We start from the raw sequence: 14,524 nt of genomic DNA on the forward strand, positions 1-14,524 counted from the left end.
CGAGCTCTTCTGAACAGGAACGTGGACCTGCTGTCTCTCTTAGGAGGCTATCAGCATGGGGATTTTTGTTGTTGTTTTTTTTTCAAAAATAATTTTTCTTTTTAAGAATTTCATACATGTCTACAATAAAACACGATATCCATCACTTCATTTCTCCTCTCCATATCCTTTTCAGCATTTTCCACTTGTTGTTTTTTTGTTATAATATCCAGTTAGTGCTGCCCTTAAGTTCATGACACAAGGCCTCTCCTAGAGCTTAGGAAACCTACCATTGACCACACCCTCAAAAAAGAGTGATTCTCCCTTCCCTAGCAATTATCAACTGCCGATTAACTCCTCCCTAAGGGGTGAGGCATGCGGAGCACCTCCCCCACCTATGCTGGGATTTTAGCGGGCTTAGTCTTGTTCAGGTAAGTATGGCTTCAACAATGAAATTTAAATATTTTGGTTAAATGAAATGTCTGATTCACCAAAATGTCCCAAAGCCTCTCAATGGGCTCAAGAAGAAAGGCTGCCTTGTTAGAAGTGGTGGGTGAGTTCTGCCTTTGTTGCCGTTAGCACTGTGGAAAGCCACATTGTAGCCTGTTAACACTATAGAAAGCTACATTGTAACCTATAGAAAGCTACATTGTAACCTGTTGATACTAGAAAGCTGCATTGTAGCCTGTTAACACTGTGGAAAGCTACATTGTAGCCTATTAACACTGTGGAAAGCTACATTGTAGTCTGTTAACACTGTGGAAAGCTACATTGTAGTCTGTTAACACTGTGGAAAGCTACATTGTAGTCTGCTGTGCTGTGGACTGCTACATCGTAGCCTGTTGCTCTGTGGACTGCTACATCGTAGCCTGTTGCTCTGTGGAAAGCTACCATACAAGTCTCTTTTCCACCCTGGAGAAAGTGGACACACCATCCCTGTCTCTGTTCTCCTTGGTTTCTTGGAGTCCTGTAGGGTTTCTTGTTCTTGTTCTTGTTTTTGTTTTTTCCTCTTTACAAACTCCTACTCAGACATGGCAGGGTATTTTCACAGCTGCTACGTTTTATTTCCAGAAAGTCTTCTAAGTAGCCTGGTGGGTAACACCTGTATAGGTGTAAACAGGTTCAGTCACTTCCAGCAGCATTTACATTCTTTGTTCCAAACATGGGCACGCTGTTTTTCCAGCCAGAGAAGCTACTGTTGCAGGGAGAAGGCAGAAGGGCCAGGAAAGAGAGATGCAGAATGTGCCCATGTCAAGCTGAACACTCCTTTAACTGGAATGAGACCCATCTAGCCTATATACCCTTTGAATCTGGACCTTAAATGTGTCATGGGGGTCAGCAAGCTGGCTCTGTGAGTAAAGACACTTGCCACCAAACCTGATAATCTGAGTTTAGTCCCTGGAGCACACATGGTGAAAGGAAAGAACTAACTCCTAAAGGCTGTCTTCTGACTGTCACACATTCCTGTGACACACATGCACACTGCTTACACACACACACACACACACACACACACACGGCATGGTGGGTCAGGATTAAAGCAAGAGGATTACAGTGAGTTGAGGGCCATCCTGAGCCTTGGTGTGACATCCTGTTTCAAGCCCAGCCCCCATAAATAGCATAGTCTCATTTCTACAGTACTATAAGCCATGTGTAATTTCTGACTTGAGACTACCGCCAATCCACAGTGCTTCAGAGAAACAAGGGTGAAGAAACTATGATGGATTATAGTGTGTCTTCCTTCCTTCCTTTCTCGTTGTTTTTGTTTTATTTTGTTTTATATTTATTTATTTAAGAGCCACAGGTCATGTGTTAAAGGTCAGAAAACAATTTGCAGTTTTTCCCTCCACCATGTGAGTTCCAGGGATCAAATTTAGGTTGTCACTTGGTGGCAAGTGCCTTCTCCACCTGCCCTGAAACTTAGTGTTCCTTCTTGGATTCCCTTCATCCTTGGCTCTCTGTGGTAGTTACTACTCACGTAATAGAGAAAAATCCCAGCTCAGATCTTAGAACTGCAGCGCTACATGGGATCTATTATTGAAGACTTAATGTTAACGCCTTTAGGCTGCATGTCGCTCAGTCTGACAGGCAATCTATCGCTCCACGTCTGCCTTTCTGATCCTGTATCTTTTGCCACCACATAGTGTTGCCTCCACCATGGGAGCTTCTCAGTAGAATTTGTGTTTCCTCTAAATTCACATATCCCTTTGTTTGTGTGCCTTCCAGAACTTAAGCACATTTTATATATATTTGCTAGATACGTACCTCTTGCCTCCTTTACAAAGATGAAGCCTTCTGTCCCTTCTACATGGCATGTGCATAGAGTAGGTGCTTTAGGAGATATTTAAGGTGACTGTGTAGATATTAACATAATATGTCAATTCCATAAACCATTCTAAACAAGTTTCAGAAAGCGTGAGGCTCCAGCCTAACAGTCTGGGTATTTTGTTCCTTTCACCTGGAAGGATTTGTAGGAATATTGAGTCACTAAAGATTTATTTCCTCTGGCCATAAAACTTACTAGTTGAAATTCGCAAAGCCAGGAGCTGCCCCTGGCTTGCTTCACCTTTTGTTATTGCCTCTGATATTGCTAAGGATGTAGCTGCTGTCCAGCAAATACTTGTAGAGGGGGCGTGTTTGGATTGATGGATGGATGCTCTTGATTTAGTATGAACTGATTTCAGAAGCTGTAGGTTATGCGTTCATTACAGTTAGTTTATTTTCCAGCCCCTTTACTCCAGACTCTACAGAAGGAAGTGGAGGACATGCAGCAGAGTAGCCTACTAAATCCTAAGATCCAGCAGTGACTTTGATGATACTACACATCACAGTTGGGATGAGCAGTCTATACCAACAGTCTGTACCAATGGCATAGACTGATAAGCAAGAGGACTTGGGACAGGATGCTGTCACTGTGTGTATTTCTGGTAACTCTCTGCTTATATTCCTAGGCCCGGGTAATGGCAACTATTGGAGTGACCAGGGGACTTGGGGACCATGACCTGAAGGTTCATGACTCCAACATCTACATAAAACCATTCCTGTCTTCAGCTCCAGAGGTACCATGTGAAATTTTTGTTTATATTTTGTACAGTAAAATATTTGTGCTTTGTGCCTTCCCTGACCAACATCCCACATCCAAACAACAGCCAGCAGGACTTAGATGTACCAGTGTCTCTCATGTCACCCCAGTCTCGCTTCGACTACCTGGATTCATACCCTCGCCATCTCTTGCCTCCATGTCCCCTCCTTCACTTCCTCCCACACACTGCTATAAAGTGACTATTCCCAAAGACATGTTCATGTCTCAGCAGTCTTCCCTGGCCCCCCATGGCTTGGAGCACAACCCAACTCCAATTGCCCTCCCAGGCTTGTCATTTGATCTGACATTCTAATCAGATATTTGTTTCCCTGCACAAATCAGGAACTCAGTTCCCATGTATGACCTTCAGTTTCTCACGCTTGTTTATTTTATATCTAGTCTTGCCAGGAATGCCCTGATTCCACCCACAGCATCCAATTCGCTCTGTGGTTTAGATCAGATGTACCTCCAAAGGCAGCAGTTCTCAACCTGTAGGTCGTGACCCCTTTGTCAAACCTCTGTCTCCAAAAATACTTATATTATGATTCATAATAGCAAAATTACAGTTATGGGAATAGCAATGAAAATAGTTTTATGGTTGGGTATCACCACAGTATTAAAGGGTTGCAGCATTAGGAAGGTTGAGAACCACTGGTCTAAAGGGACATCCTGATTTCTGTCCCTCAGATGGAGGTCTTGTCTTAGTCGACTCTTCATGTGCACAGGGCAATACTTTCTGAAATATTTTTGCTCTGTACCTTGTAGCTCAGCTATTCATCTATGACCAGAGAGCTTGTGTCATTCAGGTGTCATTTGGAGAAGTTCAGTGAAAAATATGTTTTTAATTTTGTCTATTTTTTTTATAAAATCCTAAACTACTTTCTATAATTCTTGAACTGTTACGAGGTTCTGTGTTGGCTTCCATGATGTATTGCTGAGAAAAGATGTTGTTTCCGTGTTAAGGTGCCAGGATTAAAAGCATGCACCACCACTGCCTAGCTTCTTTCCTTTTTTTTTTTTAATAACCCACTGAGTCCAGTTAGTGCTGCCCAGATGTCCATAGGTGTCGGGTTGTCCACTAGAATGAACAACATACTGGGAACCATAACCCCTAAAGCAAAATGACTTCCCTCCTCCAGCAGCCACTAGCTTCCAGTAGTTCTTCAGCTAGGGGCAGGGCATCGTGGTACCCCCAGCACCCACCAGCAAAAGGCTTTCGTGAAAAGTGTGGGAACAGGCTCTCTCTCTACCTGTGCTCACTTAAGTCTCATTGATTAAAACCATGTCACTCTCCTAGCTGCAAAGGAGGTTGGGAGAGGGAGAACTTCAGTTCACAATTTCTATGGTAGAGACGAGCAAGTCAGAAACCAGCATTGTTTGCCAGACTGTGAAAAATGAGCTATTAAAGCCCCATGTTATAGTGGGACTGTCCAGAATGTATAACCATCATTCCATCTGCATGATCTGCTTCAGAGTAGGTGCTGGGATTGGGGGAAAGCTGTGTATTGGATGTGGTAGCTCATTGCCTGTTCTGTTACTGAGATATACACCCCACATGCGCGCATGCATGCACACACACACACACACACACACACACACACACCAGCCTAGTGTGTGCTGGGAAAGGGAATTTGAACAGGGTCTTGTTGTATTGCCCAGGCTGACTTCAAGCTCAGGATCCTCCTGTCGTGGCCTCCCAACGAGCTAACTGTAGGTGTGAGGTTCAACCCCACTCAGTAGGTACTATTCTAATGTAGGTCATTTTGATTGTGGGAAACATAAATTCACTCAGAATAACCCAAAAAGGAGGTGTTTACTTATATCAGAAGATGTACTTCTGGTGTCTTCAAAATGAATATTTAAATATCCAGGCTTTATAAGAGTGGGCCTGGAATGAACAGCCCTGCAGGAACTGCCTCAGCAAAAGCCCGTGAGAGAAGTTCTGCTATTCAGCTCGTCAGCCATGTTCCATGTGTCCCAAGCAACCTAGTTCAACCTCCCCGCCCCCCCCCCCCCCCACACACACATATCCACATTGTAGAGAAGAGTTTTGATGGGCTCAGCTCCCCTTTTATAAAAGGCTACAAGTGACTTGCAGGCCAGCTGTTTGCCCTTCAGACTATATGCCCCTTCCAGTATCCTCCATGGACATAGACCTGGTTCCCCAACAGAACTCTACACAGGGATAGTTCCTTTTGAGAGTGTCAGAGATAGAGCTGGCAGGAAAATTTCCAGACCTAAACATTGGGCATGTCAGAAACCATGTTTCTGACATATTTCCCGATAGACCCTGGAGTTATCCATGAAGTTGACTTAGTGGAAACGGTAGCAGTCCACATCCAGAACCCACCGGTGTTTTCTTGCTGAGCTCCCGAAGCTGTTCTACGTAGTAAGGACCACAGTTGGACAGAGTGTCCGAAGTCCCCTGGAGCTCCTAATCCCTCCAGGCTGGCCAACATCAGGACCAGGGAATTACTGCCAAAGCTGCTTCTCACCAGAGGAAAGTAATAAATCCTGAACCCTGAACTCTGTTTCCTTTGAACTCCACTGAGCACAGGGTTTGTAACTGGGCTCATAAAACTGTACTTTCCCCCTTGGGGGAAAGGCATTCATCCAACATGTGAACCGGCACCCTCACCTTTGTACACTAACAGAAGCCTCCCTGGGGATCTCAGGAAACACTAATTAAGTGTTTTGCTCTTTCCAGCAGCCCTAAAACTTCTTTCTCAGGCTCCCCCCCACCCCAATGCACACTTCGAGATCCTTCTCTACAGAAGGGGAGAGTCGCTCAGCGTGGTTTGAAAGACAGTCGCTCTGCAGTTAGACTTTAGAGCGTTCAGCCATATTGTTGCTGTCAGCCTTGGGAAACACCAATTACGCAAAGGCCTTCCAGAATGGGAATCCGCCGGACTGATTGTTGGCCGTGGCCATTGTGCTCAGACTAGCTGTCAGAGACATGTCTCTCATGTTTAACTGAGATGTTGTACTTTTAGACTGTCTCCCCATGTCCTATCTAACATACTTAGGATTTTACAGGCAACATCTCGTTCCTAAGAGACTAGGGGAATAAACAATTATTGTACCCATGCTATACATTGGAACACTGGGACTCAGAAAATAAAATACCTCCCCAAGTTGTATAACTGTCATGTAGCAAAGGGGCACTTACAACCCGTATCTAATTAGTGTCATGGCAGTAAGACCCGAGTTAAAGAAATGTCTACGGCTAGGGTCAGGGTGACGCACCATGTACTGGTTCTAGGGCTTGCGGAGGACCCCTCTGTCTTGAACATGAATCCTTGGCCGGTCTTATTACCTCAGTGGCTAGAGCTTCTCAGAGAAACACTGTTGGCCTCAGCTAAAGGTGAAGATGCTGGTGTAATAGGGTGGAGAATTGGGAACGACAGCGATGGTCGCTGTGTGGATGTAAACCGGGCCAGACGGAACTGTGTAAAACACGATTGCTTGCCTACAATTCAGCTTAATGGATATGTGGTGTGTATATACCAAGATCTCTTGCGCAAGATTACATTTGTTATACACATTTTAAATGTTTCCAGATGGAGGGGCCTTAGCCAGAGTCAGGAGAGGGGGGGAAGGGTACCACGAGGAGAGGGGCAGTTGAACTCCACCTACTGTGGAGGTTAGAACAGAAAAAAAAGGCAGTCGGTGCCGTTCCACCCGCCCCCACCTGCGTTCCTTAAGGCTAAAACCCTTCCTACACTCAAGGGGCTGGTGCTAAAATCGTACCCGAGAGAGAAATGGCTCAGCAGCTTCTGCTGCCATCCCAGAAAGGCAGGTTAATTTATTTAAGTCGTCTAATGAAGAAGCACAGACTCCCGCCCCGTGTTCATTACCTCCCCCTCCACACACAGGCACACACACACAGGAGCACACACACACACACACACACACACACACACTGTGACTCCCTCGGAATATTTCCTTGCTATGCTTTGACTCTGCCGAGCATGGCTCTTTATTTCACATTTGGCTTCTAAATTTCAAATCCATTTCAGTCTGGTAGTATTAAGGACTGGGGCTGGGGGGGTGGGGGGGGGAGCAGGAGGAGGGTGAAGAAATGTGATTTGATTCTAAGAAAAAAGGCTCCAAAACCTTCTTGGAAATTACCATTGTTTCCATTCATCATTGTAACTCCTAATTTGATTTGACGAATTAAATATAAATAAATCAAAACCATGTGGATCAAATTTATGTAAAAGATGCACCAGGGTTTAAAAATTAGGGAAGGGTTTCTTTCTGGCCAAACACATTTTCAGTTTTGCTAAACACAAGGCGCTGGAAAAATCTTGAGTTTGCCAAACCTGAAGAGCGGCCGCCAGGTTCCCTGAGCCTCCCTCAGACCTTCTGGGGTCTAAAGCGGAGATTTCTGGCTAAGACCCGAATTCCACAAGAGGCCCTGCCAAAGGAGCAGGGGCCTGCTTGCTGCAGGCTCCAGAGGAGGGTGGGAGCCTTCTTACCCTCTGGTCCACAGCACCTGGCTTGCTTTGTGTGACTGAGTGGGCTGTAGCCCTTCCCCCACTCCCTCCAGCCAGGTCTGCCTCTTGCCTAATTAGGAAGCTTAAGGCTCAACAGTGCCCTAGTATCCTGAAGAGGGCAGAACAGAACGGAGAGGACTTATTCAGTCTCTCGGGCACTAGTGCCCAGGCCCTCCGCTTTGTCCCCTCTGCCTACGGTTCTCCACCTCCAGCCAAGCACACACAGTGTGTCCTGTTCCTCAGACTAGCTTGGCACAAGCCTAGGGCCTCGACTCCCAGATGTTCTGCGCTCCCCACCCCTTTGGGCCTGAGACAGGCCCACTGGAGAGCTAGGATTCCTAATTTCTCCCTTCTTTTCCGGCCTCCGCTCCAAGACTGTGCCCTAGTTAGGGCTCTTGGAAGAATAAGGCCCTTTTCTGTCTGGGGGCTTTTCTGAGGAGCCAACTCCCTCCCCCACTCCACAGTCCTGTCTTCCAGCCCAGCCAGACAGAACCACAAGGAGCCTCATTTTCTCTCCGCTTCGTTTCTCCTCTCTGGCTTTTAGGAGTCTGTCAGCTGTTTTTTATAACTCCAAGTCTCTCGTTGAGCTCGTTCCTGGGATTTTTTTTTAATCTAGATAATATTCCTTTCCTTATTCAAAACAAGCCTTTCATAAAGGACAAAGAGCACAAGTCTGAGATCTGCCCCAACCGCCAGCAGGACCCCAGCTGTTTTCCCATCATCCCGAGTCTGGCATGGCCTGGCCTGGTGGATTATGGGGAGGAACAAATAAGAGAGCCAGTGAAATCGAGGGCAGGAGGTCTGTGTGGTTAATAATGACCAGTAATGCTCTCCCCTTCCTCCCTGCTGGCTTCTAGAAAACTCTTTTCACACTGAGGCACTTCCAGTGACCACTTTCTTATTGAAAGGGAATGTGTTTGGGAGTCCTGGTGTTTCCCATGCAAGCGGGAAGGATACTCATGTCCTTCCATGTACATCTTAACATCTGTCATCTTCTGATTCTTGGTGATGTTTTGTGTTCCAAGTTACAATTCCCATTTAAGGGAAGCATGTCTTTCTAGTTCATTCTTCTGCAATCTAGTTTATAAGGAGATAATTCTGGGCTACCATGAGAAGGGGAGGAGGTTGTGACATGGCAAGGGCAGCTTACTGTGTATGATTGCGTGAGTGCAACCCAGAGATTGTACTCCGTATGCCATGAGGTCTTCAAGTCTTCTAAAGGGGTGGTTATCTTCAAATGACAAAGAGGGGAAAATATACTTTTAATGCATACTGTGTATGGTAGCACACACCAAAATTCCAGTACTCAGGAGGCAAAGGTAGGTGGATGTAAGTGAGTTGCAAGCCAGCCTCATCTAAGTACAAATTGCAGGACATCAGGGCAGAGAGAGACCCAGTCTCAAAAAAAAAGAAAGAGAGAGAGAGAGAGAAAGAGAGAGAGAGAGAGAGAGAGAAGAAAGAGAGAGAGAGAGAAAGAGAGAGAGAGAGAGAGAGAGAGAGAGAGAAAGGAAAGAAAGAAAGAAAGAAAGAAAGAAAGAAAGAAAGAAAGAAGCTATGGGAATGTGTCCCCCAGGAATCAGAATTTGGAGTCATGTAGAGGTGAGACTAACTGACAGATAACTAGCCATACACCTTGTTGCCTGCTTCTTAAGGGATAGGAGTTCAGATGAAGGAGGGAAATGGGAGAACAATGGGAGTGAGGAGGGCAAGAAGAAGGAGCTCCTGGAGAGTCGCTGTGTCTGAGAGGTTAGCGGAAGCACGGTTAGCCTAGTGAGGCAGACTACTCCAGAGCTCCCTGAACTGGACTTGAAGCAGCAAGGGGTGTGGCTCAGCTGCATGGATGGGGCGAGGAGCTGCAGACCAGGCAGCTGCTGTAGGCCAGGTACTGTGACCTTGGGGTGAGATGTAAAAACTAAAGGAGTCGAATCTGCAGGGGTTTTTTCCCCTGTAATTTAACAAGAGCTCACCAGATGCTAGATTCGATTTATAGAGTAGAACAGAAAAGTGATTTTCATTTTATTTTATTAAGCACAGGGATGGTGGTATGGCTCATTGGTTAAAGAGACTTGCCTTCCCGTGGTTTCAAAGACTGGCGTGTGGTTAACATGTATCAGGCCCTGGTGTAATGCCTACTACCGTGTCCCCCGACACGCACAAAACATTTCACTTCTAGCCTGAAAAAAAAGGAAGAATTATTAGGGTCTGAAGAAGAAAAATGTTCTCCTCCTTTTTCCTTCTGAGTTTTCTGAACCTTTTGTTTGTTTTTCTCTGTAGCTTTGGAGCCTGTCCTGGAACTCACTCTGCAGACCAGGCTGGCCTCAAACTCACAGAGATCTGCCTGTCTCTGCTTCCCGAGTGCTGGCATTAAAGGTGTGCGCCACCACCAGCCGGCTACCAAGTTTTAAAATAGACATAAAAGTCTACGATCAAAATAACTTCCTAAGTAGTATAGATTTAGATCGGGACTCACGGGCAGCTCTGAAAGTAGACAATGGGTTTCTTCCTTCCCTCCAGCCTGGGTTGAGCTGACCCCATAGACAGTTCTAGAATTTCCCTAGCCCCACCAAGGGATAACTTTCTTACTATTTACCTGCTGAGAAACAGGAGCAGAAATGATGAGTGTAGCGTGTGGACAAAGAGATACCAATGAGAAAATTCCAGGTAGTTCAGTGTCTCATCCTAACCATATAGAGAAATGGTTCTCAACCTTTGACAAACCTCTATCTCCAAAAATATTTGCATTACAATTCATAACAGTATCAAAATTACATCTATGAAGTGGCAATAAAAATAATTTTAACTTTGGGGGTCACCACAACATGCGGAACTGTGTTAAAGGGTTGCAGCCTTAGGAAGGTTGAGTGCCATTGCTATGGAGAGTCGGACTGGAAGTGTTTTTCTCAGTACACACCTTTCTGCCTGTTGTTGGCTCTAAGCAGACCTCTTTCTGGCTCTGTGTCACTAGTGTTTATGATTCTGTCATCCACCGACTGGGTGTAGCTGGGTGGTGGTTCTCCACCAGAATCCCTCGTGTGCTCCCAATCCATTGCTGATTGGTTGGCATCTAAAACAAGATTAGGCTAAAAGTCTAAGATGACTGTGGTTTCTCTGTGTAGCCCTGGCTGTCCTGGAACTCTGTAGACCAGGCTGGCCTCGAACTCAGAGATCTGCCTGCCTCTGCCTCCCGAGTGCTGGGAATAAAAGCGTGCACCACCATGCCCAACTTTATATATATTAATGAACATTTGAATATTTAAGTTAGTAGTTCTAATTATTTTACTATTATTTCTTTCAATGAGAGTGAGAATTTCCAGAATTGTGTAGCTGTTAGATCTCAGGAGGAGTGGATTCCTTGTGTTCAAAAGGGAAGCAAAGCACCCATGGATACTTTCATTTTTTCTCTTTGTTTCTTTTTCTTTTGTTTTGTTTTATTCTGGTCTTTTTGATGGCATAAATCAAAGTAGAAGTTGAGGACTAACACCCAAGGTGTCCTTTAACCTACATGTACACATCATGGCCTGCATGCTCCTGCATTCATATGACACACACATCATAGGCCATATACACTGCACACATCATAGGCCATATACACTGGACACATCATAGGCCATATACACTGCACACATCATAGGCCATATACACTGCACACATCATAGGCCATATACACTGCACACATCATAGGACATATACATTGCACACATCAAACACACACAGAAAATTTTGACACTACTGAGCATGTAGTATCTTCAGCATTTTTCAGACTTGGTCAATATTTTGATCTTAGAATCTTAAGAATACACTACTTCACGTAAATATGTAGTAAAGAAAATGGCCGAAGTAGGTTTAGAGCAACTTCAGAAATCGTTAGAAGTTCTGCCTTCCTCCCCAAACTGAAACTTTTATAACAGTTTTTTATAAAGTCTTAGTAATTCATACATCAGTTTTTATAGTCAAATATTACATCACAATACAATCCAAAGTATACTAGTTTGAAAGTTACAGGCTGAGGAATGATAGCACAAAAATATTGAAAATTTTGTTCTCTATAATTAAACCATCATTTCTATATGGGCAGAAATCTTCATAGGCACAGTTAACACAAACCCTGAAATTCGTCTCTAATCTGAGTTGCTGTGTTTCGGGAATTTTGGCTGGCATGCACACTATGATAGTATGTATAGTATAAGAGCACATATTGTATGTTGTATGTTCAGAACCAAGGCTGCGATAGAGTCCCAGGATACAGCAGGGGGTGGGGGCTCTGCAAAGCGATTCAGATTAATTAATTACAGACCAGATTTTGGATTAAATTCGGATTGTTGAGCTTTCGCAAACCCTTTATTGTTGCCAGACTTTTCAGGGTGTCCTCATTTAGTTCCAGGATCATGACCCACAGTTTGAGAAGTATTGCAATAAGTCTAGGAGGGACTAGGAATATCCATCTTTTAGATTTTTTTTTCAGAAGTCTCTCTGTACCCATGTTAACCTAGAGATCACTACGTAGCCTAGACTGGCCCTAAACTCCTATCCATCCTTCTGCCTCAGCATCACAAACACTAGGATTATAAACATGAGCCAGCACACCTGGCTCTTTGTAGAGAAAACGGAGATGCACCATCCCATGCCATTCTGGACAGTGTTTTAGAAACCTTGGTTTTATAACCCCAGGATGGGCTTGGTGTATTAACATATCCGTACTCCAGTCCTAGATGGCGTGAGTCATTCTTTGGACTTACAGGATCTTCCATTTCTCCAAGAATCTGCAGAAACCTCGGTTTATTTTGTTTTGGTTTGGTTTTTTTATTTGTTTGTTTGCTTTGGTTTTTTGGTTTTTCAAGGCAGGATTTCCCTGTGTAGCCCTGGTTTGTCTTGGAACTCACTCTACAGACCAGGCTGACCTCGAACTCAGTCATCCACTTGCCTCTGCCTCCCAAGTGCTGGGATTTAAGGCGTGCGCCATGCCCATCAGGCAAGACCTTCCTTTCTTGCCCTCCAGTCAGTCGGATTGGTTTTGCTGTGTAACAAGAGTCCCACTGTTCGCCACTGGTGGTTGTGCTCTCCTAAGGCCACGCACACGGTGACTTATGCACTTGGTCTCTTGCTCACTTGAGGCCTCTGAAAACCTACCTTTATGAAGAGCCGCTTGACACTGAACCCACTGTGGCTCTTTTAATCCCATTAACTGGGAGTAGCAGTGATAGGAGTCAAGACTCACAATCACTTCACTGTTGCCGTAGTAACTGTCCCTTCAACCAGATCAGTTTGGGGGTTGGCGGGGAGGAGGCACGATTAGCATTTAAGCTGAAGATAATATACACACAAAGAAACCTCTTGCATGCAAGCTGGTCACTCATATTGACAGCCTTGTATCCTGAACTAACTGTAATGACCATCCTGTCTAAGCAGTATCCAGATGCCCATAGACTGGAGTTCCTCTGGGCCCATGTTAGTGAAGATGAGCCCAGATGAGGACCGCTTTAGGTTCTATCCCATTACTTGTCTAACTCATTGAACAAGGGTTTCACCTAATGATGAACTGGCTGTTGGAGGCTCAGAAAAAGAGGTGTCGCATGGCTGGGTCTGAGTCCATACATGGGGTTTTTTCCTATAGCTTATCTGGTTACGAGATGCCAGGCTGTGTGTGTGGAGGAAATGGAAGCCATATGTTCAGGCGTTGGCCGTAACTTCAGACTGTATTAACACTGTCAAATATTTCAGCGGATTTTGAAGCTTTGGAGTCTGTTAAGTATACTCTCTAAAAGCCAGATCTTTATTTTGTCTGTGGGACTTTAGAGAAAGAGAAAAAAGAAAAAAGAAAAAGCCTCAAGAATATCTGCGGTGTATTTCAAATATGAAAGTACCCCCTGCCAAAGCAAACAGCCCGCTCCATTGGGTCGTTGGAGCAGCCAACATATTTGTGATACTTAGTGTCACTGGATTCATTTCCAGCCAATGCCCTGAAATCACATGGCTGGTCACATCAAGCTTTAAATCATCCTGTGATGAATGTTAAAAATTGCCAGAGCTCTGAAAACTCCCAGCAGCCACTTCGACCCAACCTTCCATTTCAGAAAGGGAAACCCTGGCAGCTGAGAAGGCAAGCCCAGCAGGAATCGCATCCTGCAGTCAAACCAAATTAGTAAAATCTCTCCGAGCACCCCCCCCCACCCCCGTCCTCTCTCACCTTCAGGCATTGGCCCTGCCATTTCTCCCCACGTGGCAGACCAGAAGTGTCCAACGTCTCCTCCCTCAGTCTGGGGATTCAGTACCCCCGCATTCAGGATTCCCAGCACTACTTCTTAGACTTGTAAAAGACTAAAGTTGGTTTTGGTTGAGGGAGAAGTGGGTCTGACACCCATTCAGTCACCACATTGGCTTCATGACGTGTAGTGCTCGTTGAGTCTCAGTGGAGAGTTTGGATGTCGTCCTGGTAGCATGACTGTCAGGCTTAGACAATCTATTTGATTCACAGGACTATGAGAAAAAGGCTGGCGTGTTTCTCGTACAAGCACTGTATAAGCTCAGGTTTTGGATTGGCTAGGATGAGCCTTTTATTTCCCACTGCCCTTTGGTGGTCTTTATCTTGCGAACTACCTCTGGCTCTCCTGGCAATGGTGCTACTGGGAGTCCTAATCACTGTTACTGTAAATGAGACTTTTAGAATTGAACCCCAGGTTCCCAGAGCATACTCTCATCCCTTTGTTCCCACCCAGAAGCCTTTCCTTGGTATTGCCACTTTGAGACCAGAGCCATGAAGGCACCAGTCCCCACCCCCACCCCGTGACCTTCATAACAGCTTTGTGAAAAGAGCAGAGCAAACATAATTTCATTTTCCTTGATTGTTTTTCAGTTTAAAAAAAGATGATCTCAGGGCTGTCTAGCTCACTTGGGGTAGGGCTGGCCTGGCTTGCACACTGGTTCAGTCCTCACCATGGTAATGCTATGCAAAACCACGCGTGGTGGT

The 14,524-nt window shown here is 45.1% G+C and overlaps 1 protein-coding gene across 1 annotated transcript in view; it reads left to right on the forward strand.

Moving 5' to 3' along the window:
* Nucleotides 1-14,524, forward strand: part of Ppm1h (protein phosphatase, Mg2+/Mn2+ dependent 1H) — a 252,316-nt gene that overhangs the window by 216,544 nt on the left and 21,248 nt on the right. The window contains exon 8 of the mRNA XM_041665784.1: nucleotides 2,931-3,038. Within this exon, the coding sequence (XP_041521718.1) occupies nucleotides 2,931-3,038 (108 nt within the window). The remainder of the gene's footprint in view (nucleotides 1-2,930; nucleotides 3,039-14,524) is intronic.

This window comes from Microtus oregoni, unplaced genomic scaffold, assembly GCF_018167655.1.
Source record: "Microtus oregoni isolate MIOR12 unplaced genomic scaffold, Mior012 000001F_ref0000356, whole genome shotgun sequence".
NCBI classification, from domain to species: Eukaryota; Metazoa; Chordata; class Mammalia; order Rodentia; family Cricetidae; genus Microtus; species Microtus oregoni.